General features: G+C 34.7%; 2 protein-coding genes across 2 annotated transcripts; both read right to left on the bottom strand.

Annotated features, from left to right (window-relative positions):
• Window positions 1-5,588: 5,588 nt before the first annotated feature.
• On the bottom strand, window positions 5,589-7,451 carry LOC133678446 (UPF0481 protein At3g47200-like). The gene is made up of 2 exons (XM_062100738.1): window positions 7,346-7,451; window positions 5,589-7,073 (listed from the first exon to the last, which is right to left on the bottom strand). Exon 2 carries the CDS (start codon window positions 7,058-7,060, stop codon window positions 5,735-5,737), a length of 1,326 nt encoding a protein of 441 aa, XP_061956722.1. The 5' UTR covers window positions 7,061-7,073; window positions 7,346-7,451; the 3' UTR covers window positions 5,589-5,734.
• A 7,649-nt stretch (window positions 7,452-15,100) lies between these two features.
• On the bottom strand, window positions 15,101-18,521 carry LOC133678467 (UPF0481 protein At3g47200-like). The gene is made up of 4 exons (XM_062100763.1): window positions 18,453-18,521; window positions 17,923-18,071; window positions 17,440-17,565; window positions 15,101-16,544 (listed from the first exon to the last, which is right to left on the bottom strand). The coding sequence occupies exons 3-4, from the start codon at window positions 17,537-17,539 to the stop codon at window positions 15,241-15,243; spliced, it is 1,404 nt and encodes a 467-aa protein (XP_061956747.1). The 5' UTR covers window positions 17,540-17,565; window positions 17,923-18,071; window positions 18,453-18,521; the 3' UTR covers window positions 15,101-15,240.
• Window positions 18,522-27,675: the final 9,154 nt, after the last annotated feature.

Here is a 27,675-nt window from a genome sequence, read left to right as displayed (position 1 = left end):
TTGGCAAATCCAATTTTCATCTAAACAACATTCTTCATTGCCCACAAGCAGCCACCAATCTTATCTCTATCAATCGTTTTTGTTTAGATAATAATTGTTACTTTATATTAACTGCTACTGATTTTATCGTGAAGGAGAACCTGACAGGAAAAATCCTACTTCAAGGTGTGGTTGACAATGGGCTGTATCCATTAGCTGGGTGCCAAAATTCTCTTCAAAATCTCACATGTCTTTCGGCAACAATTGGAGTTAAAGCTACTGCAAACACTTGGCACTCCCGACTAGGACATCCTGCTACTTTTGTTTTTGATAATTTATTTCATTCTAATAAACTCTATGTCAGCGGTCCTTTAAATAAAGTAGACTTTTGCTCTGCTTGTCAACTTGGCAAAGCTAAGAAACAACCTTTCCCAGCATCTAGTCGTCAATCTTTTGTTCCTCTTGCTTTAATCCACTCTGATGTATGGGTTTCCCCTTTACAGTCCACAAGTGGTTGTTCCTTCTATGTTTTATTTGTTGATGATTATTCAAGATATTCCTGGTTATATCCTTTGCAAAGAAAATCTGATGTGTTCGCCACTTTTGTTAAGTTTAAAACCATTGCTGAAAATTTTTTATCCACCTCAATCAAACAAATCCAAACTGATAATGGTGGCGAATTTACTTCCAACCAGTTTAAAAATTTTCTGACTACACAAGGGATATACCATAGATTGACTTGCCCACACACTTCTCAACAAAATGGAATTGCTGAAAGGAAATATCGGCACATCCAGGAAATGGGACTCACTCTTCTAGCCCAGTCAAGTCTATCTCCCCAATATTGGGTTGATGCGTTTCTCACTTCAGTATTCTTAATAAATAGGTTACCTTCCAAAGTCTTAGATAATAAAACGCCTTATTTTTTACTTCATAAAACTGAGCCACTTTATAAGGACTTACGTGTTTTTGGATGTGTTTGCTATCCACTTCTCCGGCCTTATACTGAACATAAGCTGGCCTTTCGAAGTAAAAAGTGTCTTTTCTTAGGTTATTCTAACTGTCAAAAAGGATATCGGTGTCTTGACTTAAGAACTAAACGAGTATACATTTCCCGACATGTCATTTTTGATGAGAAGTCTTTTCTAGCTCAGGAACTCGCCAATCAAACCACATCTCGAAGTATGACTCCTGCTGCAGGTACCCCTTTGATAATTCCCAGTTCAGTTGTATCTAGTCCTTTATTATCTAACATTTCTATAGCTCTGGCTTCTCAAGATAATCATTCTTTTCCCTCAACTGAAATTTCAAATCTTGCGGCACAAAATTCTGCCCATTCCTCCTCAGCTACTACATCCAATTATAGTTCTCCTTCTTCTCCCATTTTACATTCTCAAAATCCCACTGACATAGATATTGACACTTCATCAATATCTCCTTCTCCAGACCCTAATAATACCTCCCCCACTGATGTAGATATTGACACTTCATCAATATCTCCTTCTCCAGACCCCGATAATACCTCCCTCAATCCCATTGTCCAGCCAACATTCACTCACATTCAAACCCGTTCAAAAACAGGTCACTCTCGCCCCAAATCTTTTCCTGATTACAAATTATTCTACTATACTCGACATCCTTTAAAAGCCTTTTCTGCAGTCTTCAATACTACTGAACCAACATCCTACACTCAAGCAGTTTCGGATCCACAATGGCGTGATGCCATGGGAAGGGAATTTGATGCTTTGATGATAAATGGCACTTGGTCCCTCTGTCCTCGCCCGCTTGATAAACACATTGTCAGGAATAAATGGGTATACAAAGTTAAAAGACGACCAGATGGCAGTATTGAACGCTTTAAGGCTAGACTTATGGCCAAAGGCTATGATCAAAGGAGTGGGGTGGACTACCATGAAACCTTTTCCCCAGTGATTAAGCCAACTACTATTCGTCTTATTTTGGCAATTGCAGTTCATTTTCATTGGCCCATCCGACAGTTAGATGTGTCAAATGCATTTCTCCATGGGTTTCTAGAAGAAGAAGTTTTCATGGAACAACCGAAAGGGTTTGTTGATGACACCAAACCAGATCATGTTTGCAGACTGCACAAGTCTCTTTATGGTCTTAAACAGGCCCCAAGAGCCTGGTTTCGCAGGTTGTCACAACAGCTTCTTGAGCTTGGTTTCTAGGAATCCATTAATGACTACTCTCTCTTAGTGATCGGCTCTGATGCTTCAGCTATTTTTACACTCATCCATCATCTGCAAAGCATTTTTCATGTCAAGGATCTTGGTTCTTTGTCTTATTTTTTAGGTGTGGAGGCTGATAGAAGTTCAAAAGGACTACATCTCCGTCAAACCAAATACATTTGTGATCTCTTAGACAGGTCTCATATGGCTGGAGCTAAACCACTTGCATCACCTATTGTAGCCACTACCAAATTGTCCAGCACCGAAGGAGAACTCATCTCTGATCCTTCTACTTATTGCCAAATCATTGGGGCACTTCAATACTGCATTATCACACGTCCTGATATTTCTTATGCTGTCAACCAGCTATGCCAGTATATGCATCAGCCCAGAACTCCACACTTGCAGGCCATGAAGCGAGTCCTTCGCTACTTAAAGGGTACTGTGAACCATGGCTTGTTCTACACACCATCTCCTCTACAATTCCATGCCTACTGTGACTCAGATTGGGCTGGCAACCTAGACGACAGAAGGTCTACTAGTGGCTATGGTGTTTTTCTTGGCCGCAACCTCATTTCTTGGAGCTCCAAGAAACAGAATGTGGTCTCTCGTTCGAGTACAGAAGCGGAATATCGTTCAATGGCACTCGTTACGGCTGAAGTCTCCTGGTTTAGAATGCTCTTCAAAGAATTGGTAATTGGTCTCCTCCACACACCGACTATATGGTGCGATAACATTGGAGCTATTACCCTTGCTTCCAATCCGGTGTTCCATGCAAGGACAAAACATGTGGAAATTGACTACCATTTTATTCGCGAGAAAGTTTGCAACAATGATGTTAAAGTCCACCATGTCTCCACTGTTGATCAAATAGCAGATGTCTTCACCAAAGGCCAAACTAAACAACGGTTTCAATATCTCACAAACAAATTAATGGTTTGTCAAAACCTCATTAATTTGAGGGGGGGTGTTAGACTATCAGAATACTCAGCAGTAAATCCAGGAGCATCTGCACCAGTTCTTGATCCTATCCATTCTGTTATCAATTCAAAATAATCCTGCTCTGTTTACTTCCTTATGATGCTCAGATTAGTTTCATTGTTATACGTATTACAGTTTCATTGTACAACTATAAATATAATAGAAACTGTATGGCTGGTTTAAGTGTGTAAGCCATTACAAAGACATATTGTGTATTCTTCCTTCTGTGTTCATCTTACATTTCTTACAGATAGGAGGGGGGGTTGTGCTGAGAGATGAAGATCGAGAAACATGGGCGAGAAAGGTTGAGAGTGAAGATGGGGGTGGGGGCTGCGTTGAGAGATGAAGATTGTGAAACATGGGTGGCGGCTAGGGTTTAGAAAGGAGAAGGGGAAAGCTGAAAAGTAAGTATTTATAATACTATTGATTTTTTTTATTTGAATCGGTTCGGTTTTATCTTTTTAAAATCAAAATCGAACCGAACCGAACTGGCTTGTTTTTTAATTTTTCTAATTAGTTTAATCAGTTTTTTTTTACGATTCGGTTTTTTCAGTTATTTTTTTTCTCGGTTTAATCAATTTTTTTATTTTTTAACTCACCTTTAATTTTCATGCTTCCACAATAAGGACAATAAAGTGGAAGACATGTCAAAACTATTAAACTTATAAAATAATTTTTATGTTTCCCCCAAAATCTTAATTTGTCGGGAATGATCCTATTTCTGCCATAGGATAATTTAGTTATTAGAGGTTGAAAGCATGACACATATCACATCACCACCAATTCAACCCAAAAGTAATTAGCATAATGCTATAACATCAGTAAGTCTTTTCATAATCAAATCATAGTTTAAGGAGTAAACCTTCAATTTAATTTTGTATGGTGACCACAGAATCATACTGAAAAATATTACTATAACTTTATGAATTAACATATTCTAAAAATAAAGTTATTAGCACTATCTACAATATTTTTTTTTTATTGGTGAAAAGTCTTTTTTATACTCATTAAACTTGGATTAATTTTATAAACTAACTTGGGATTGATTGATTCGGATATAAATAAATTTAGACTGAAAAAAAAACTTAAGTTTATTTTATAAAAAAATTAAATTAACTCATGATTCGAATCGATTGTTTTTTTTAATAATAATGTTGATTAGATGTTTTTCTTCTTACACTCCCACATAACTTTTTTTCCTCGGCGTGAGCTTCCTTTTTTAGATACCCTAAAAGCAAGTCTGGCCTTGAAGGGTAAGAGCCGAGCCTTTTCAGCTGACAGAGCCCAAATAGTGTCAGATTACGTGAAGGCCCATCACCTAGTTCTGACTAGGCAAAGATTCATCAACTGGATCACTTCTAAGCACAACAATCCCATTCCAAATTCGAACTGTGATTTCTTAATCCATATCCCTCTATCTCCGGAAACAACAAGGACATGCCAAGATTTCCCATCGTGTAGTCGTAATCCTCCGGAAAAATTATCTTCCTGCCTGCCTGTTCATACTCCACATCATCTATCTGTCACCTATTTTTTTTTTTTCCAATAAAAAAGAAAAAAAAATCAATGAATCATAAAAAAAATATATTAAATGCAAAAGGATGTAGGGATACTGGACTAAACAACCACACCAAGCCCAACTATACTGGGCTTGTAAGACCAACTTGCTCTTTTTTTAAAAAGAATATATAAAATAAAAAATTCCTAACTGTTTTGTAGCTTGTTAGGTATTGTTGGAGTGATTTTTTTAAAATTATTTTTTTATTTAAAAATATATTAAAATAATATATATTTTAAAATATATCACAATTTTTTTTGAAATTTTAAAATACTTTTAAAATATAAAAACAAACATGTACCATTCAAATAAATATTTTCTTTTCTTTATTAATTAACACACCTAAAAGCATAACAAACATACTAGACCTGCATGGTTTATGTTCGGTATGAACACCGAACTCAAGTCTCTTTAGCCTAACCCCAATCTTAAATCTTTTAGATTTGATATAGTTACCGGATTCAAGTTGTTTAGACTTGTTATAATTGATGGATCCAAAACTCTTAAATTTTATATGACCACTAATCTTAAAGGGATTAAATATTTGTTATACTCTTATTTATTTTTTATTTTTTAAAAATTATATTGTCCCACACTAATTGATATAATTAAATGAATATAGAAGTTGTATATATTTTTTAAAATTAACCAATGCCATTGATTGATCAACTAAATTACAACCTCTGTTAAAATTAAAGAGAAGCTGTCCAATCGTCCAACTTGAGCTCCTTCTTGGTTTTGCTCGTTTTCATGGGCCGCTCACCATTTGTTTTTTGTGCCGTTGACAACAGAAAGAGAAAAAGAGGGTAAAATTCTTAACAAGTCAAGCTGTATACTTTTGATGCAAACCATAATTATTGATTAACCAAGAATTACAAGAATTACAGCACGAATGACGAAACTTCATAACATCAAACGAAAAACAAAATCTAAAAGCACTGGCGCAACACACGTCACGATTAACAGAAGTGATAAACTACATATGTTACAGACTTTAAACCACTCTTTTTCCAGAGAACGTAGTGACCTAATAACGTAGAAGGTATAGGATAAACCGTGTCAAGGTGACGAGCAGGATGAGAGATCCAACAACAGTTCCAGTTCCTGTCCAAATATTTTTGAAGTACACACTAACCAAGTACGCCTTGTTTTTATTCCAGGAGCTGTCATAGTAATCATTCAGCAGTTTGGACAGAGGGTCAAAAGTGGAAGAAACTTCTACCATTTCCCGACAAAGTCCGTTAATAAGCTCCGCCACGGCTTTACTGTCACCTAGCTTGCTAACAATAACTTTATTTTCGATGAGCAAATCCACATCGTTTTCAAGATCCACTAGAAAATCTAGTAGCTTAACATAACGGCAAATGTACTCTTCTCCTGGATAATGTAACTGCTCCAACGCAATGAGGTTTCGGAGGAGACATTCGGTATTGTTGTCGATTTCAAGGGAAGGCATAAGTAACTTACCTTTCTTATCTGAAAGCGGTGTCTGAACTTTCGAGAGAGGTTTCCAGGCTCTAATGTCAAGCAGGGATACCTTCGGCAATGGCTTGAACTTAATTCCTGCCTGATGCAGCATTGTTGCGCTGTAAAGAGTTTTTATCGGTTCTGCCTTGTCAATTTTTAAATCCGGGTGCTTGAATGATAGAAAACATCTCACCAAATCTGTGAAATGTAGTATTTTTTTGCTGGGCTCAGAATTCTTTTTGTACTTATCAAAGTACCGGCAGGAAAGGTCTATGAAAGATTTGCAATCGGTCTTGCTCATTGCACAATCATATAATTCATTGAGAGTAGAGAATGGCAGCTGATTTTCAAGCAATATCAAGTCTCGTCGAATCTCAGCTCTCAACCAGGGTTGACCTATTATAAAATCGTCTTGATATTTGCTGTTATCACCCAGGTATTCTTCATTCCTCAAGAAGAGCTCGAAGATGAATACAGCATCTAACAGAACCATCATCACAAACTGATCATCACCGCTAAGCTTCGAGGAATCAGCTACATAGCAACGGCGTATGTGATCTACTTGACCTGAAATGGATCTCAAAAGTGTTTCCAAAAGTTCTTCTTGCTCCTTTTCCACTCTCAGTCTACAAAATTCTTTCAGATATCTCCATTTCTGAATTTCCATAGCCACCAATTTTTCGCTATTATGATGAATAGGGCCTATAGAGATTACTCTAGGAGTGTAGGCATCTACCTTTCGATCACGGAGTGCTGAAGGAACTTCATAGATACACTTCTCAGACCGAAAGCCAGTCTCCAAGTCATCTCGAATAATAATTAAAATATCTTGGCGCAGCTTTTCAATTGGAATTGAAGGGCTTTTTAATCGATCGTTTTCTCCCATTTGTTGAAGTTTTCTGATCATGTGACAAATAAACAACTGTAATTAACTAGTAATGAAATTAACTTCAAATTAAGCAGCAGACGGAAAAGGTACTAAAATAAATTATAAGCAAGTTAATAATCAGTATTGCCGTACTTGGGGTTCGATTTAAAAAAATCTCATGGCAACTTATTTAATCATACATGAAATTATTCTTTGTCTTTGGAAGCAAAATTAATTGAACAAATTAAGGAACATGAACAGTAACGAGACAAAACTAGCTAGTACGCAAAGAACCTTAGTTACCTTGGTCTGAAAAGCGGAGGCACTGGATTTCCTGGATGCTATACTAATTCACCCTCGACCTTTGTCTCTCTTGTATTCCTCAGTACAAGTAGGTATGAGTTCTCCTGTCTCTCCACTCTCGTTATATCCCCTTTATTTATAGGCAATATTCAAGTTTAATTCACTCTTTATTTATTAATTAAGAAAATAAGTGTATTAATTCTGAGGGGTGTAACTCAATTGGTCAGATTTTAGATTTGTTCTCTAGAGGTTACCATTTCGAGTGTCACAAATCTCAGAGTCACTGGAGACTTGTATGGTCGTTAATTTCAAGGTCTTGGGGGATTAATCAAGATGCGCGTAAGCTGACCTAGACACCCACAGTTATAAAAAAAATAAATAGGTGCAGTGGCAATTGACCTTTCACCTACCTGAAAAATGTTTCATAATTTTTTTATATCCATGTCTGAAAGCACCATATATCTCATTCAAATTATAATATCTTTAAGATTAGGGTTTATGAAATAGAGAAATTTTATGTATTTATGTTGTAACTAGTCAAATTCTAAAATTACAGTTTCGTCTGAATAAAAAAGGTAGAGCAATATTGTTAAATAATTAAAAACAATGTCATGTTATTAATAAAAAATCGTACTCCTTTTCAACCTACTCTTCTCTCCATCTCTTTCAAAAAAGAAACAAGATTGAAAAAACAGAGGAAAAACAACACAAACTTCCTTTATGTCAATTGGACTTTGAATCTCACCAAAACAAATTATCATGCTATTTAATTGTGTTTAATTAAAATATTTAAAAACATAACAAAAAAACCAAAGCAGATCTAATTCCTAATTTACTCCTTTTATTAATCAACAAGAAAATCCATTAAAAGTTTACAACTTTAATTTCAAATCTTTGTTTTCATTCTTTATACCGAAACAAAATTATAAACTAATAAAAACTCATTTTTCTTGGTCAAAGTATTGTACCTAATTCTAATTCATTGATAACTATTTCTTGTTTCTATTGTTTGTAAATCAAATAAAAACACCTATACCATTTTTACATAAATAGAGAGAGTTCGTTGAAACAAGAAAGGTGAAGAGGAAGGAACCAAGCTAGAGAGAGAGAGAGAGAGAGAGAGAGAGAGAGAGAGAGAGAGAGAGAGAGAGAGAGAGAGAGAGAGAGAGAGAGAGAGAGAGAGAGAGAGAGAGAGAGAGAGAGAGAGAGAGAGAGAGAGAGAGAGAGAGAGAGAGAGAGAGAGAGAGAGAGAGAGAGAGAGAGAGAGAGAGAGAGAGAGAGAGAGAGAGAGAGAGAGAGAGAGAGAGAGAGAGAGAGAGAGAGAGAGAGAGAGAGAGAGATTTTTTTTTAAGGAGGTGACATTGTTTTTAATTATTAATGATATGACATGTTTTAACTGTTGAAAATTTAATTAAAAACATGATTAATGTACATTTAAAGTCAAATTAAAAATAAAATCCACTTACTTTTTGGTTAAAATTTTATTAAATTTAACCTTTTAATATAAAACATTAACATGATTTAAATAAATTATAGATAAATAAAAAATTGATCTCAAATGACTCTTAGTTAACATGTTTTGATGAAATCTAAAACCTTTTAAAAGCACTCTATCTGTCATAGAAAAAAAAAACTTTATTTGTGTTTATAAAATGAATAGTAAAAAAGTTAAAATTAGATTCAAAGAGCATCCAAGTTTTTAGAGGAGAGAAGTCCTGGGAAAAATAGGTTTTGAGCTTAAATCCACAAGTATGTGCATGTCGGCTAGACCCGACTTCAGGCTCAGGCCTGATTATGGATTTGGGTTCATTGTAAAATAATTTTTTAAGTCACAAAAGATAATTTTTTGTCAATTTAAATTTGAACTTGGATATATTCTATGAAGAATTATTTTTTTCAGCTAGCCCATTGTTTTATCCAACTCATAAAAAGAAGAATCTGATAAGTTTTTTTCAAAACTCTTTCAGCATAAATAGATTTTTCAGCTCAAAAATCACATGATTTAAATAAAAAAAATTCATGTTTTTGACTTATGAAGGGTAATAAAAGCTATTAATAGGAATTCTATCATCATTTAATTCCTAAAATTCACTATATAAAAGGTTGAAGCATGGTGTTTGGGGTTGATTAATTCTGTATTGTTTTGATATAATTTAACACTCTTCTTCACTTTATTTTCCAGTATTGTGTTTTGGTTTTAAATATTTTTCCTCTCTCAAATTTCTCATAATCTAGAACTTAAGTTCAATACTTGTAGATGGATAATTTTTTAGGGCTTTGTTTGGTAAGAAAAAAATTTCTCTAAAATAAAACTACCCAAAATAAGTTAAAGGGGTGTTTGCCAAATACATACTTAAATCCAAAATACCTTTAACAAAAAAATAAAATAAAATAGCAAACCAAACACAATAAAAGATCTTTTGACTTAATTATTTTTTTGATTTAACCTTGCCGAGTTGACTAGAAATTTTTGTTAATGCATTTCCAGTTTTGATTAGAAAAATGGTAGTATTTTTCTTTGAATTCAACTCTTGAATTCCTCATCTGCATCACTGCATGGAGGTGCTAAAGAGGTTAGTATGGTTCTTTGTCTAATCAAAGCAAGCTTAAAAGCATACCGGTCTACGATGTATATAATTTTATGTGGTATATATTTATTGAAGAGCATCCACTATTCCTCCCAGCCCAATTCTTGTCACCTTCTACAAATTACAATGGCCATTTGAAGCTTTTTTCAAGAGCACCAGACTTGGATGGATTTTTATCCTATGGAAAGGGTTTGTGGCTTATAAGCAATCAAGTCATTAACTTTGATTTGCATATAAGACATGATAGGAGGATTGATATGATGCAATATTAATAAAGATAATGACTAATTATCTGCCTTTGATACAATAAATAACTGTTGACTTGAAAATTAAACAGTGGTCACATATAATAATACATGATATATGCATTGATTTCAAAGTTTTGGAAAAAGAAGTATCTTGATAAAAATTTATGATATGCAAAACTATATTAGCAATTAAGTCAAGAACTTTAATTTACATACTGGCCATGTTAGGAGAATTGATATGACATAATATTAATACAGACAATGACTAATCATTTGCCTTTAATACAATAAATAACTCGTAATTTGAAAATTAGATAGTGTTCATACATACCAATACATGATATATGCATTAATTTCAATTTTTTGAAAATAAATAAATAAATAAATAAATAATACCTTAATAAATTAACTTTTTATTAATTAATGTATAAATTAATAAATTATTAATTTATTGATTAAATAATATCTCGATTAACTAACAAATTTTCATAGTCATAAAAATATTAATTTATAAAGGTTTAGTTGTGTTTTTATTTTATATTCCAATTCAACACAATATATATAACATATTAATCCAAACACAACACATGAGATTTAATCAGAAAACAAATATTTCAAATAAGCACGTTCAGCAAATCAATCGATTGTTATAATAAACTTCCCCCTCCTTATGTATCTATTTTAAGAAAAAAATAATTAAAAAATAAAATATTTGATTAATTTTAGTTTTTTGTAGGCCTGTTCACGGTTCGGTTCGAACCACAAAAACCAATCGAACCGAGTACCTTAAATTTTTGAAAATACAAACCGAATCGAACCAAATTCCGGTTCAAACCGAACCGGTTCGGTTCGGTTAAATTCGGTTTTATAGCAAAAAAAACCGGAAAATCTAGTCATCCCATCAATGAAGGAGACCTCTCCTAAATCAGCTTGTAAATTAACAAACTGTAGAGAAAAAAAAGAGAAAAGTAAACTCTTAAATCTTGTTATCGATTGATTTCAGGAGGAGGTTAAGAACTTAACATGGTAGAACCAAAAACCCATTCAAATCCCTGACATCTAAACCCCCATAAGACTATAACTAACACCATTGAGTGCTGATCTCTGATTTCTAAATATTACATAATCTTATCTTTTAAAGTCATGGACCACGTGATGAGATGATTGAACATGATTAATAAGCATATGTCAATTTTGAGATAAGATAATTTAATTAAATTTTAAATTAAAATTCTTGAAGCAGCTTTCAAGACTTGTTATACAGTACTAATATTTACATGACAAGTAACAAATATGTTATTTGCACTACATGTTATAAAAAATCGAGATATGTAAGTCTATATAAGCAATCAAATCACTAACTTTAATTTGCATACATGACATGTTTAGAGTATTGATATGACACAATATTAATACAGATAAGGACTAATTATTTGCCTACATTACAATAATTAGATGTTATTGCAACATGCTTCTATCTAAAAACAAAGCAGTTGATAAGGATTATAATTTTTCTTTCTTATAAAGATATGTTTTTGACCTATTTAAGCATTTATAATCTTTTCTCTTAATCAAGTTGGGGAAAAAAAAATAAGTTTTAGATTTTTTACACTATTTTTAGATTTTTGACAATATAGGTAAGGTAACTTTTTGGCCCTTTCAGTGAATCTTTTGTCTTCTTATTCCTTTGAATTGCAACATACAGTTTAGGTGCACTTTATATTTGAAGCTCTATTTGGATTTTGTATGTAAATTTATAATCAACTGAGTCACTATTAGCCATAACAATCCCACTCAAATTCAAACTCTGATATCTTAATCCATATCCCTCGATCTCCGGAAACAACAAGGATAGCCAAGATTTCCCCTACTGTAAACGTATCCTCCATAAAAATTATCTTCCGGCCAGCTGGTCATACCCCGGAAGAAAGAAAAAAGCTCCATGTCATCTATAATCACCTAAATTTTTCCCAATAAAAAAGAAAAATCATTCAACTCGTTGCAAGCGCACCCCCTGCTATCTGTTATTTGTTTCAATTTAGTCTCGACGTATTGTTTTTTTTCCTGATTTAATGATCATTTCATGTTCGATTCAGATAATAATAGTATTCCCAACAAAATCTCAGCTCGATCGAAGGTTAGGAAGCTTTTGACAAGTTAACATTCTTTTTTTATTGAGTGAAGTGTTGAACACATCCTACGAGCCAATGTCTACTAGCATTGAATCTGTGCAAATTTTCATCTAGTTCATGACTTAAAAGATGGATAGTCTACTCAGTTTTACTAGCTTCTTGATCATTCAGAACGCAATCTCTATATTAGTCTCGTACCTGAAAAAAAAAAAATTCTAGTAATAATTTAACATGGATATGACGTGCTATAATTCAGAACGCAATCCCATAGTGATATGATGGCTTTATATCAAATCTTTGTGCATATGTATTAACGTTTAATCATTAATGTTGGTATTATTTGTTTCATTGTTGTTTGGTGTTGGCAAGGTCTAGTCCGCCAACGGAAAATTGTTACTTCTTGAGAATCCACCTACAAGGATCCTCATATCCGATGGCGCAGGGATTCGCACGCTTTGGACAGTGTTATCAGTTGTTCGTCTGGTGATCGTCCCTGTTTGTCTGTCCATGTAGGTGGATGATCTCAAACGCCATGTAGGAATCCACCATCAGAAAAACATAAGCACTTAATAGTTGATGGATAGATCATAGATACAAAAATACATAGATACACTATATAATGTTCATAGATTTTAGATGGTTTCATGATAGCAAATGAGGTTGTCCATGGTGTGCGGAGCAAGAAGGAGCATGGCCTCTTACTGAAGGTAGATTTCCATAAAGCCTTTGACTCAATTTTGTGGGAACATATTGACACAAGCATGGGATACATGGGTTTTGGCCCACACTGGAGGAAGTTGATCTTTGAATGCTTATCCACTTCTAAATTAGCCATCTTGATAAATGGTTCACCCAGTAGAGAATTTAGTCTGGAGAGGGGTCTCAGGCAAGGGGACCCTCTCTCTCCTTTCCTATTTGACATCGCAGTTTAGGGATTGACAGTTTTATTCAATAGGGCATCAGCTTCAGGTTATTTCAAAGGCTTAGAGACTGCTCCAGGACATTACATAACTCATTTGCAATATGCCGATGACTCTTTGATTTTCTTGCCAAATGATTTTCCCTCTCTTCTACATGCTAAGAGGATACTTCGTTGGTTTGAGATCATTTCCGGATTGAAAGTTAATTTCTATAAAAGCTCTCTAATAGGAATCAACTTGGACAACGACTACACCTCTAGCTTGGCGAAGTCAGTTTTCTGTCGTAGTGATACTTTCCCGGTCAGGTACCTTGGACTACCTCTTGGAGCCAATCCCAGCAGACTCTCTACTTGGAAACCAGTGCTGTCCACTATCAGAGCAAAGCTAAGCACATGGAAAGGGAATTTTTTGAGCATGGCGGGAAGGTTATGTCTAATTAAATCAGTCTTAAGCTCTCTTCCTTTGTTCTACATGTCAGTTTTTGCTATGCCAAAGGGTATTATTAAAGTCATCTCTTCTCTAACCCGGTCTTTTCTCTGGAAAGGAACCTCATCATCTCATGGCATTTTTAAGGTGGCCTGGCACAAGGTAATAAAGAGTAAATCTTCTGGTGGTCTCGGGCTAGGATCCATCCACAACAAAAATTTGGCTCTGCTATTTAAATGGCTTTGGAATTTGGATAATGGAGTGGTAGGAGGCTGGCAAGAACACATTCTTCTAAAATACCGACCTCACTTTATTAACGGTATCCCTGAGTTTACAGGTTCTTTATCTCCAACTTGGCATGGCATTGTTTCGGCGATCTTCTCAACACAAAACAGAGCCAATCTTTTACATGCAAATGTCGGGTTTAAGGTGGGTGATGGGAGGAACATCCGGTTTTGGACTGACTCTTGGCTTGGCTCTATAACCACTCTCCAAGTCTTATTCCCCAGACTGTATAACCTCTCCCTACAGCAAAAATTCAGCCTTGCAGATATATGTGATTTGACAGATACATCTTTCAACCTATCCTGGAGAAGACCACTCCGGCCTCGTGAAAACTGCATAAGGGAGAGCTTGATTGCAGAGGTGCAGCGTGGTCTCATTTTCTCAGATGGTGCAGACCGCAAGTTATGGAAATTCCACAGCTCTGGTATGTACTCAGCTAAATCAGGTTGCGCTCTTTTTGATAGTCTATCGGCAACTGAAAATAATCACTCCCCTGTTCTGTTATGGAATAGTTATGCCCCTCCAAAAGTAGATGTGTTCATATGGCTTCTTGTTCATGGCAGTTTGAGTACACGGGGTTTTTTAGCTGAGAGGAGAATCATTAAATATGAGGAATCTCACTGCCCATTCTGCTGCAAGGAAATTGAGACAATTAATCATCTCTTCCATTGGTGTCCTATAACATGGTCTCTTTGGGGTCGTTTCTTGAACTGGTTTGGGTGTTCAGGTTGTCTACACAAAGACCCATATCAAAATCTACAGGAATGGTCCGGTTTGATTAATGGAAATTTTCAGCGACGTGCTATTAACCTCCTCTGCAAAGGTCTGTACTGGTCAATTTGGATAGCGCGCAATCGCCTAATCTTCGAATCCAAGGCTCCGGATTGGGATATGATTTTTGATCTCACCTTTCACCATTTGGCTTTCTGGTTGAAGTCTTCAGTTAGAAATTTCAGCTACACAGACTCAGATCTTTTTAGAAATCCAGAATGTATTATGAACTGGACTAATTAATTAGGTCCCTCGTCGCTTTGGTCTTCTCTTCTCTTTTATATTTCCATTGTATTTATGTTTCATTCAGTTCCACCTACTTGATGGGGCTGTTTAATATATAATTCACTCGTTTACTATATATAAAAAAAAACACTATATAATGTTCCTTAAAGTTGATTTCAACAAGGTACAATACTAATGATTATTCTCTTATTTTTACAATAAAACAAGTGAACTAAGATTTATTTACAGAAGGGGAAAAGGAATTCTACAGACACTGAAGCATTCGAACCTTGAGTATTATTAAAAGGATCGAGTAAACTTGACGATTTTTAAAATCAGGACGGTCAATCCTACAACAGTTGCAGTGCCTGTCACAACATTCCTGAAAAAATGTCTTCTGAGGTAGGCCTTAATCTGGTTATACCAGCTATTAGAGTAATCATTTAACTCTTTGGCGAGACTGTTATAACATGAAGAAACTTCTATGATATTTCGGCAAAGGTTGTTAATCAGCTTAGCCACAGCAGCACTTTCTCCAAGCCTATTAATAATAACTTTACTTTCAATGAGCAAGTCTGCATCTTTATTATTATCCACAAGCAAATCCAAGAATTTAACATACTGGCAGATGTACGCTTCATTAGGAAAATGACATTGCTCCAGCGCCATAAGGTTTCGTAAGAGACATTCAGCATATTCGTCAATCTCAAGGATTGGAATATGCAACTCACCTTTCTTGATACCTTCTCTTTCCTGGCCTCCACTCCCTAGCCTTACGTCAAGTAAGCATGCATCTGGCATTGGCTTGAACTTCATTCCTGCTTCTTCCAGCCTAGTTGCTCTATTAAAATAGATAATTGGCGTACTATAATCTGCAGATGGGTGTCCGGAGGACAGAAAAAACCTTACCAAATCAGTGAAATGTAATATTTTCTGAGGATTGGCTTCTTTCTTCTTGTACTTCTTAAAGTACTGGCAAGTAAGTTCCAGGAAACAACAGCAACCGGCCGGTTTAATGTGTATGGTGGCAATTTTATATAATTTATCAAGAATGAAGAACGGCAGCTGGTTTTCGAGCAATATCAGGTCCAGTTGAACAGCAGTTTTCCGCCAGGGATTACCTATTATATAATCGTACTTATTTCCGTCTTGAGATTTGTTTCCATCTCTCTCATATTCTCCGGTCTTCAAGAAGAGCTCAAGGATGAATACAGCATCACATTTAATCATCTTCAAAAATCCTTCTTCATCTAATGAACAATCATCATAGCAATTGCGGATTTCATCTACACAATCTTTAATGGTGCTCTCAAGTCCCTGCTGAAAAACTGCCCTTTTTTCCTCAGGGAGTCTGTCAAGGAATTGGTCGAAATACGCTCCCTTCAGTTTTTTCATAAATTCTTTTTCGTTCTTTCGGTGAATTGGGCCTATACAGATTACCTGAGGGTCATAGGCATTACTATTTACTCGCCTAATTTTTTCCGGAACATGGTAGATACATATCTCTTCCTGACAGCTGGTAGTTTGCACGGTATCAATGGAAGTGCTTGCTGAAACACGGTCACCGTTCTGTCTAGTTGTAGTGCTCAAATGACAATAAAAGTCTGTCATTATTACACAAGGGAATCGATTTCTCCGTTAAAAAAAAAAAAAACCTGTAATCTATTTTCAAGTATTTGAACTCCACAATAGAAATAGCAACAAAATTAAAATTTGTACTCAATCAGAATTCCAGGCATTCACAAAATGTTGTAATTTTTATTTATGAAATATGTTAGAATTTTTTCCCATTTAGCTAGATACTGAAAATCTTCAATAGGATTGTTAGAGCATAGTAGCTATGGAGATGATTCCCTCGATACTGGATAGTTAAAAAGCATAGTCTCCCAAGTTTTCGGTTTAATTCGATCAATTATGTCCTTGTAATGAATTTTTTTCAATCCAACTCTTACACTTTCAATTTGTAGTTGACTCTCCGTTAATAACAGATTGGAGAGTTGGCTAACAAATTAAGAAGATTTTACTTAACTGAATGAATGGGACATCTACTCTTAAAACAATACAATCTGATCCCCATCCATTTCAATTTACACACTGAATACAATCTTATACATACTAAAAATCCATGGATTTGAATTTAAGAGGTGTAACTCAACTGGTCAGACCCTAAGTTTATTCTACAAAGATCACTAGTTCGAGTTCCACAAATCTCATGATCATTAAAAGTTTACATGGTTGTTAATTTCATGACCCATAGGATAAATCGAGGTGCATGCAAGCTGGCCGGACACCGATATTAATCTAAAAAAATTCCAAGGGTTTGAATTTTTTTTTTTTATAACTTCTCAATGGAGATACTTTTATAGAGATACCCGCCAGAAGTAGCCCTAATAGGGGCAGATTTTTACCCGATTTGTTATGAATATCCAAGAAGTACCTAATGAGTAAATGATAACTATTGCTAGGAATTACTCCTAATTTTGTTTGATGTTCATTTACCCGGATGCCTCTGTTCCTTTGATATCAATCTCTGCCTGCACGGTAATGCCATCTTGATCGTCAGCATGTTGATTATCAAGGAGACCAATTGCTGGATCATAGTCAAAATCCATCAGCCTAATTTCACTGCTCAAATGACAATAAATGTCTGTCATTACCCAAGGGAATCAATTTTTTTTTTATAAAAAAAACTATATTTTTAAAATAAATTTTTAAATGATAATATAATATTTATTTTATAGGATTCATTTTAAAAATAGAGACAGATACAAATAAAAAATTCATAACGGATCAAAATAATACACACATCTGTGATTAGAGTTTTTTTTATATCTATATTTTCCTTTGCAATAAATCAAAAGTATCTCTGTAGTAGATAGACTTGGAGTAAACATAATTTTAATAAGACAAAATTTGAGGGGTTGCTGTAACACAAATCAGGAAGACTAACACATTGAATGATTTTAGTGACAGGACCCGAACCTTTGAGGGCGCGGCGCAGCCGAAAATAGAGGTAGAGCTATTATCCGGACTCTTCTTCTGATCCCCAACAGCAGAAAGGAAGGTCGTTATTTTCCCAGGCGAATAGCAAAAGAGCAAGCTGTCTGTCAGAGCTATCTCTCCACTGGAACCTGTGCGTATATGGCTCAATCAAGGAAAATCCACGTAGAAAACAAGAGGAAATTATATCGAACAGAAAATAGAGGGGAAAAACTCATTAGTGGATGAAGAATCCATGGTTTTCCAGTCAAACGCAGTGATTTGAATATGGTTTAATTTTATTTGTATGGTTATGAGTTCATTATACTGAATTCCAAACCGGCCAAGTCATTTTTATCAGCGTAGGTATGAGCTTATACATACGGTATATAAACAATGGAAGAAAAGGGATATTGAGTCATAAATGGGTGATTCAGTTAAAAGAATTAAAAGTTGAATTGACATGAAATAGATTGCAACATATTGAATGAATACATCTTTGAAGGTGAAGAAGATAGAGAGGAGAAATAAACCTTGGATCAGGTCTTAAGGTCATGAAAGAAGATAGAGAGCAGGAGAAAGAAACATTGCAGGCCTTTTCCATAACATGCCATTGCTTCCACACATATATATATTGCCGCTGCTAGCTCCTTGTAGCCAAACACGTGGTTTGTTTTGATTTGTTTGTTTAGATCTACGTGTTCGAAGGTGTTTCGATAACACTACTGAGCTGTTTCTTCGATTTTTCATGTAGCTGTTGCTTAGCCGGTGCAACCGCGTTTTTTGTTAAGTTTTTTCTTAAAAAAATATTTTTTTCAGATTAATTTTTTAGTATTTTTGATTTTTTAATGTTAAAAATAAAATTTTTAAATTTAAAAAATAATATTATTTTAATATATTTCTAAACAAAAAACATTATAAAAAATAATCACTACCACAGTAACAAACAATACTGTAACAACCTATTTATGAGTTATTCCTTAAAAAATTTAAAAAATAAATTTTAAAAAATAAAGAAAACTATAATAAGAAGAAGACGGACAATGTGGCAAAAGCTTAGTGAAGAAGATCCTAGGAACATACAGAAAATCAAGCTGAAATTTTGGATAAATATAGAGCATAATTATACCCCGTTATATCCATGACTGGAGAGATTATTGAACGAATCTGCATAAAAATTAAGTCCATGAATATAATTAGATTTTTAATAGGCCAATTTGATTTAATTTTGGCCCAAATTAAAGTTCAATTATGTTCAAGAATTAATTTAAGTCCAATTAAAAGATTTAATTAGGTGCAATGACTTGATTATGCTTTTAATGGGTCAAATTAATTTTATTGGGGATTTAATTAGTGAAAAATTAAGTTTGGGGCCCCAATTTGAGCTTAATTAAGAAGATTTGAATTTTAGAGGATCAAACTTGATTTTTACATAGTCAATTGGTTCACATCAGGGATAAAATCGCAAGAAAATTAAAGTTTTGGGTTCAATTAGGGGCTAAATTGAAGAAATTCACAGCTAAGTATCTTTTTGAAAAAAACTCTGAACTCTGGAGATTTAATTGGCTTAAATAAGGGATAAAATTAAAAAGAATTGAAAGTTTAATGGTTAATTGAGGGTCAAATTGCATAAATCCAAAACCAAGGACTACAATGAAAAAGTCACTAAAATTCAAAGTTGATGTTGAAAATTGGCAGGGGCAAAATTGCATAAAATCAAAAGTTTTGGGGTCAATTAGGGATGCAATTGAAAAAAATCAAAAGTCAAGAGACTAAATTAAATTCTAATCAAATACCTAAATTAAAACCCTAAAAGTCAAAACGATGTCGTTCATTGAAGTGAAATGATAAGTTTTAACCAAAACAGTGTTGTTTTTCCAAACAATAACAAAAACAAAAAAATAGATGGCCTGACATTGTAATACACCCCAAACTGTTCATCATCTTCTTCTTTTTGTTTTTCAAGGTCATTTAATGTTTCTTTTCCCAACTAAACCAGGCAAACCATACACCATAATGATGGTTTAACATTGTACTACATCTCAAAGTAGGTCTCATTGGTCAATTGCCCTTATAGCTACTAGACGCCGCTTCAAAGTGACCAACTCAAAGAATCTTTAACTGCCAACCCTTTCAGATCATGATAATAACTTTGAACCAATGGTTGAGATTCTTTCAATTCGAATCAAGGACCAATATTGGTCTCAAAAAAAGACAAAGTGTCCCTCTAGGCCAATTCCAGCCCCCCCCCCCAACAGAGAGAGAGAGAGAGAGAGAGAGAGAGAGAGAGAGAGAGAGAGAGAGAGAGAGAGAGAGAGAGAGAGAGAGAGAGAGAGAGAGAGAGAGAGAGAGAGAGAGAGAGAGGGGGGGGGTTGGACCTTCTGCCGACCTAACCCAACCCAACCCAACCCAATTGGGCTTGGGTACGAGGCCTAACCCAAAAACATAAAAGAGAAAGCTTGTTGGGCCGTTGGTCGGCCCACTCGACTGAGTCAGGCTGAAGTCGTTTCAGCCCAGTCCAATTTATATAATAATAAAATAATATTAATATTTAAATATGTAAAAAATACAAATTTTATATAATATTGGGTTGTAGACTTACACTGTAAGATATGAACATAATATTAAAAATATATGATTTTTTTTAAAACTTAAAAATATTTAAAAATTTTCAAAAAAAAAGAAGAAAAATTTCAAAAAAAATATTTAAGTTTATTTCTTCTTTTTAAAAAAATATGTTTTTGTCTTAATGAATACAACTAAATCCTAAAAGAGATAAAACCATTTTTATCATGCTTAAAAAATGAAAAATAAATATCATAACTGGTTTATGATTATCCATGAGAGTTTGACCAAAATACAAAAAATCTCATTATAATTAATTTTTCATTCGAAATGCTAGGACTTTGTTATATCCAATAAATAAGTAAGTTCGACACTTAGAATGATTAGGATTTAACCTAATAAGGTTAAGACTTCCTTACGAAGAAAGATTTGCCTTAAACCTTAGATAAGATCAATTGATAGAAACGTGATTTAGAAAAACAATCAAACAACAATGCAACTCACCTTAAGTAGGATGCACTAGGGGTGATGCGTTTTTCCTTATACAACTAGTTCTTTACCTAAACTCTCGCAGACAATATATTTTCTAGTAACCATAATATTAGGTAGTGACTCCTAAACTTATAATTATAATTTTATAATTAAACCAAAATTTTTTTTTCAACACTTTCAGGAGACAAACTTGTTGTTCGATGTCATGGACATCACAATAATTATCTTAGATCACTTGTTAGTGTGGCTATATTTATATTTTGAGATAAATTTTTGAGATGCTTGTAAATATTATTATTTTTTATTTCTTTTTATTTAAGATATTTTAATATTGAGTGGGGTTTTATTTTATTTATTTAAGTTTTGTTTTTATGCTTTTGAGCTTGCTTAAGCATGTTTATTAAATTTTCTTTTAAAAACACATTTTCCTTTCTTTCCATCTTTCTAAGAGAATGAATTTGGGTCATGACAATTCCACCTTTCACCGTTTGAGTGTAAGTTAAGGATATTAAACCCATTAAGTTTAATAAAATAAACAAAACTCAATTCCAAATCTATCATCCATCTAAAGGGTTCAAAACTCAATGTTGTTTATAAGTGAAGTTTGAGCCTTTTTCTAAGACCTAATAAATAAATAAAAACTAATTTATTTATAAGAATGACAAGTTTTTGATTTAATAATAAACACACATGATAGTTTAGATAACTTAGGTGACTTGTTAAATGATATTTTAAGTATAGTAACTTATTTTTTGTAGGCTATCTTAGAGTAATTTTTATCGTATCTTAATTTGTTATAACTAACCCCATATCATAGAATTCTTAAGAGGCTAATATTATATGTTCTAATTATTTTTAAAATTGAATTATGATTTTTTTATGTCTTTTTATTTATTTAAAAACATATATGGGAATCTCAAGAAAAAATTTAAGTGAGTTGTTGATGCTCAATTTTACAAATTAAAAACCAATTTCACTAATCTATAATAATTAGAGCTTGAGGAACCGCATTTGAAGCCGAAACAAAAATATGGATGGGAATGAATATGTAGTGAAGGAATAATTGGCGCGTCCAAGGCGAGGAGGTTCGCCACGTGGTGGGGCACATGTGGCCTTTTTCAACCATCAAAGGTGGTGTTTTGCTACTTCATTTGTAAAACCTATACATCATCGTATCATTTGATTTTTTTTTATTTTTATATTCTAATAGCGATTCTCTGAGTATACACTATAAAAATATTCTATCAATGTTTATTGTTAGATTTAACGATAAAAATATCATCACAATATAATAACATAAAATTTTTATTGATATTTCTATTTCTATTTATTAATTTTTTTTTATAATATACAAAGATTCATAAAAAAAAGTCTTTCTATAGAAGGTTTTTGAATTTATTATTATTATTTTGCATGACACGTGAACCATGGTCCATGTGATCTTACAATTAAATATATTAAGAAACATCTATCAACTTAAATGTGAGATAATTCAAATAATTTTTTTAACAAAAGTCTTGAAACTGCTTCCAAGACTATTAGTAATGTGTCAACATTCACATAGCGAGTAAAGATAGAAGATGACATTTACATCTAAAGTGCAAGAATTTATAAGCAATTATGTCACTTGACTACTTTAATTTGCATGTAGCTAAGAGTAATTTTATGATATTTATAGAATAATTAGTGATATTTTATTAATTATTTTTTGGAGTTTGCTTTAAAGAAATAGAAAAAAAAATTGATTATTGGGATTTAACAGTTAATTAAAGTAGTATATACAATTCAAGGGAAACACTACCAGAAATTCGCTAAATACCAACGGATTTACCGACGGAATATTTCTGTCGGTATTTTGAGGTCGAACTTACCGACGGAAACTTTCCGTCTGTAATTCAGTCTGTAATTACCGACGGAAACTTTTCCGTCCGTAATTCAGTCGGTAACTACCGACGGAAAATTTCCGTCGGTAGTTACCGACTAAATTACGGACGGAAAAGTTTCCGAATTTAAAAAAAAGGCGGGTCGCTAACGTGGAGGTTTTGGCGGGTTATTTGTTGCCGACGGATTCAAAACGACAGCCCGTACAGTGATGCGACCGGTTCGTCGTTTAAATTTCCGACGGACTTACCGAGGGATTTGAAATGACAGATCCGTACGGTGACGTGTCTATGTTTCTGTCAGAATCACCGACGTAATCTCCGTCGGTGAAACCGTCAGAAAAAGTTAATATATGACAGCTCTGCCGACCCTCTCATCCCCTATTTCTCTTTCTTCTTCCTCATCCCAACTCTCCCCATCTGCAAACAACCAGCCCCCCTCCCCCTTTAAAAAAAAATCTTCCTCATATCAGCACAACAAGTTATATTTCTTGAAGTTTTGTGGTCACAACATCCATGTTCTGATTTACCGACGGATTTTATCAATTTTTGTAAGTAATTATATCTTTTTAAATTTTAAGATTTAATTAAATGTCAATTTTATTGTTTTTTTAGTATATGCATTTTGTTAGTAGATGTACATGTTTTATTGTTATTTCTCAAACAAACTTGTAGTATATGAATGTATAATTTTGTACCTGTTATGGTTTGTTTTAGATTTTGTAAGATTGTATTTGTTTGTAATTTGTTATTTCTTTATGGAATTACCGAATTACATGTGCTATTTTGAAATAATTAATAGCTTGCTTAATGGGTCCGTTTAAAGTTTTATCAATGGTATTGCGGAGTGGTAATTTCTGTAAATTTATATATTTTAATTCATATGGACGTTGATAAATGATAATGAATATTTAATATTTATGAGAAGTTGTGAATGGTTTGTTGGATAATCTCGAGGTAAAGTAATATTTTTACAAGTTTATTTACCTAACTTAGTTAATTAATACATGATGTCATCATAATTTTATAGAGGTTCGATATAAGTCATGGATGATCGTTCATGGATGTATCGAGATTCACCCCAAGGATTGCGGAGGATGGATTATTGTAATGGGGTTCAGGATTTTATTAATTTCACAACATCTATTCCCAGAAATTTTACCGGAGGCGGTATTAGGTGTCCATGCAGGAAGTGTGAAAATAAAAAGTATCTGCATCCAGATGTTGTAATGATGCATCTTCTACACAAAGGGTTTATGGAGAATTACCAGTGTTGGTATGCACATGGAGAAGTATTTGTTAGCGAGAGTGAAAGGAGAATGGAAGAAACGGTGGTTGGGTCTACTTCTAGTGCTAGCAACGTGCATGAAATGACAAATGACAACACTAATCCTTACAGAAATATGGTTATGGATGCAATGAGAATGAATCAAGGTAATGGCAGTCAATGTCCAATCGTAGAAGAAGAACCTAATGTAGATGCAGCTAGGTTTTTTGATTTGTTGAAAGATTCTGACGAACCATTATGGGATGGATGCATGAACCACAGTAAATTATCGGTCATAGCACAGGTGTTCACCATCAAGTCAGATCACGGGTTGAGTGAGGCCGGGTATGACAAGATTATTGAAAGGGCAAGAAGCATTTTACCTGAAGGGAACAGGCTGAAAGAGAACTTCTATGCTGCGAAGTCCATGATGAAACCCCTCGGTTTAGGATACCAGAAAATTGACATGTGCCCTAACTTCTGCATGTTATACTACCTTGAAAATGCTGAGATGACCGAGTGCATGACATGCGGGCATTCCCGTTACAAACCTAGAACTGGCAGGGGAAAGACTCTAGTGGCATATAAAAAACTTAGATATTTCCCGATCACACCTAGACTGTAGAGGTTATTCATGTCACCAAGGACTGCTGAGCACATGATATGGCACCAAGCACACAATGCGGTTGATGGAGTGATGGTTCATCCTTCTGATGGCGAAGCGTGGAAACGCTTTAACAGTGTTCATCCTCACTTTTCAACTGAATCAAGGAATGTGCGTCTTGGGTTGTGTACAAACGGATTCAACCCATTTGGGTCATTTGCTGCTCCTTATTCTTGTTAGCCGGTCATACTCACAGTTTATAACTTGCCACCGGGAATGTGTATGAGGCCGGAGTTCATGTTTTTATCTACTGTCATACCCGGTCCAAGAAGCCCGGGGCGGAATAGATGTTTGTCTTCGACCGTTGATTGATGAGTTGGCGCAGTTGTGGTCCTCCGGAGCTCTGACTTATGATATATCGAGGAAACAAAATTTCCTTATGAGGGCAGCATTGATGTGGACTATCAATGATTTTCCAGCTTATGGAATGCTTTCTGGTTGGAGCACGCATGGGAAACTCGCATGTCCATACTGCATGGAAAACAACAAGGCATTCACGCTAGCAAATGGAGGTAAAGCTTCTTTTTTTGACTGTCACCGTCGCTTCTTGCCACTTCATCACAGGTACAGAAAGAACAGAAAAGATTTCTTTGTTGGCAGAGTTGAAAAAGATGTTGCATCCCCGCGTCTTTCTGGTGAAGAATTGCATGATGTTGTCTCAGAGTACGGTGACATTGTGTTTGGCCTTCAATCAGGTAAGCAAAAGTTTCCTGGTTTTGGTTTGACCCATAATTGGGTAAAGCGAAGTATCTTTTTTGAGCTTCCTTATTGGAAGACCAATCTGCTCTGCCATAACCTTGATGTCATGCACATCGAAAAGAACATGTTTGAGAACATTTTCAACACCGTCATGGATGTGAAGGGGAAGACAAAGGACAACATCAAGGCTAGATTGGATATAGCTTTATACTGTAACCGTAAAAATATGGAGTTGGTTTATGATGAGTCACGGGTCGCAAAACCAAGAGCAAGTTTCGTGTTAGAGAAAAACGCACAACTGCTAGTCTACAAATGGCTTAAGAGTCTGCGTTTTCCGGATGGACATGCATCGAACATATCAAGGCTGGTTAATATAGAGGACTGCAGATTGTATGGAATGAAGAGTCATGACTGCCACGTGTTTATGCAAACACTCATCCCATTAGCTTTTCGTGATTTGTTGCCAAAGGAAATATGGGATGCACTCACGGAGATCAGTCATTTCTTCAGAGATATATGCTCCAGCAAGTTGAATGTTGATCACATTGAGAGGCTTCAAACGAATATCGTCGAGACACTATGCAAACTTGAGATGATATTCCCTCCATCATTTTTTGACTCAATGGAGCATCTCCCTATACATCTACTGTTCGAGGCAAAAGCTGGAGGACCGGTCCAATATAAATGGATGTACCCATTCGAACGGTTAGATATTACAGTTGCAATGTAATTTATATATAAAAGTATTTTATATGTTTTTCTTAATTGAAAATACTTGATTAATATTTCAATGCAGGTACTTGTTTAATCTCAAGAAAAAGGTTAAGAACAAGGCGCATGTTGAGGCTTCGATATGTGAGGCCTATATTGTTGAGGAGATCTCAACATTTGTCTCGTACTATTTCGAACCTCATCTGAGAACGAGAATCAATCGCGTTCCACGACATGATGATGGCGGTGAAGTGCCTTCCAGTGGGAACTTGTCAATATTCTCCAATACTGGACGACCCACACCTAAAAATGCCGTAAGAGGAAGATATTTGTCGGAAATAGAGTTCAAACAAGCACACAACTATGTTCTATTTAACTGTGATGAGCTGAGACCTTTTATTCAGTAAGTTTATACTAATTAAACTTTGTTAGTAATATACTGTTAATTATATATTGTAATATCATACACTCATTATCACTTGCAGGCAACATCGTCAATATTTGCTCTCCAATAACTCACAGCTGACCGAATCCCAGATCTTTCAATTACAAGATGAGCAGTTTGCCACGTGGTTCAGAACACATGTAAGCACTATCACAAACTCATTCTAACTTGCAAAATTACTGTACGTATGCATGTCATTACGAGATTCTCGTTTATTTACTGTTTATTGATGTACATTACATACAAGGTTTATCAAATGGGAAGGAGTGCACCTAAGTCATTGTCTTCACTAAGCCTGGGGCCTGAAAGAAAATGTAAGTGCTACAACGGGTATTTTGTCAATGGATATGTTTTCCATACTGAAGAATACGGGCAAGGAAGAAAGACATAAACAGCGGTGTTTGTGTTAAGGGATCCACTAGTAGTGAGTTAGAAGTTGACTACTATGGTAGATTAGAAGAGGTCGTCAAACTGCAATATCATAACGAGCAGAATATAGTGTTTTTATTCAAATGCTATTGGTATGACACGACTGACAGAGGAATCAGAGTTGATCCGCACTATGGTCTGGTCGAAATCAACTCAAAAGCTAGACTCCGCAACATAAACGATGTCTTTGTTTTCGCAAAGCAATGTCAACAAGTTTATTACACATACACCCCTTCATTTAGAAAGGATCGATCAAGAGTGGATTGGTTGTCCGTTTTAAAAACGAAACCCCGGGGTCGTGTCGAGGTTGTTCAGGATGAGAACGAAGACACAAGTGTGCGAGATGAAGTCTTTCAAGTTAGTGAGGTGGTTGAACCATATCGAGTTGCTCCTTCGATTGAATTCGAAGAAAATTCAAATTTTCATGTTTTCGATGATAGTCTTGTTGATGTTGACGTAGAGGAGTTAAATTTTATTTTGAGCTCTAGCGGACAACCAAATATCGATGAAGAAGATGATATTCATATTGAAGATTGCGATGAAGGTGATGACAATTCAATTGATGACGAAGAAGAAGAAAATTCTGACTAACTACCAAAATGAA

This window comes from Populus nigra, chromosome 18, assembly GCF_951802175.1.
Source record: "Populus nigra chromosome 18, ddPopNigr1.1, whole genome shotgun sequence".
NCBI lineage: Eukaryota > Viridiplantae > Streptophyta > Magnoliopsida > Malpighiales > Salicaceae > Populus > Populus nigra.
The sequence above is the reverse complement of the archived record's forward strand: the minus strand, read 5'-3'. Positions and strand labels throughout refer to the sequence as shown.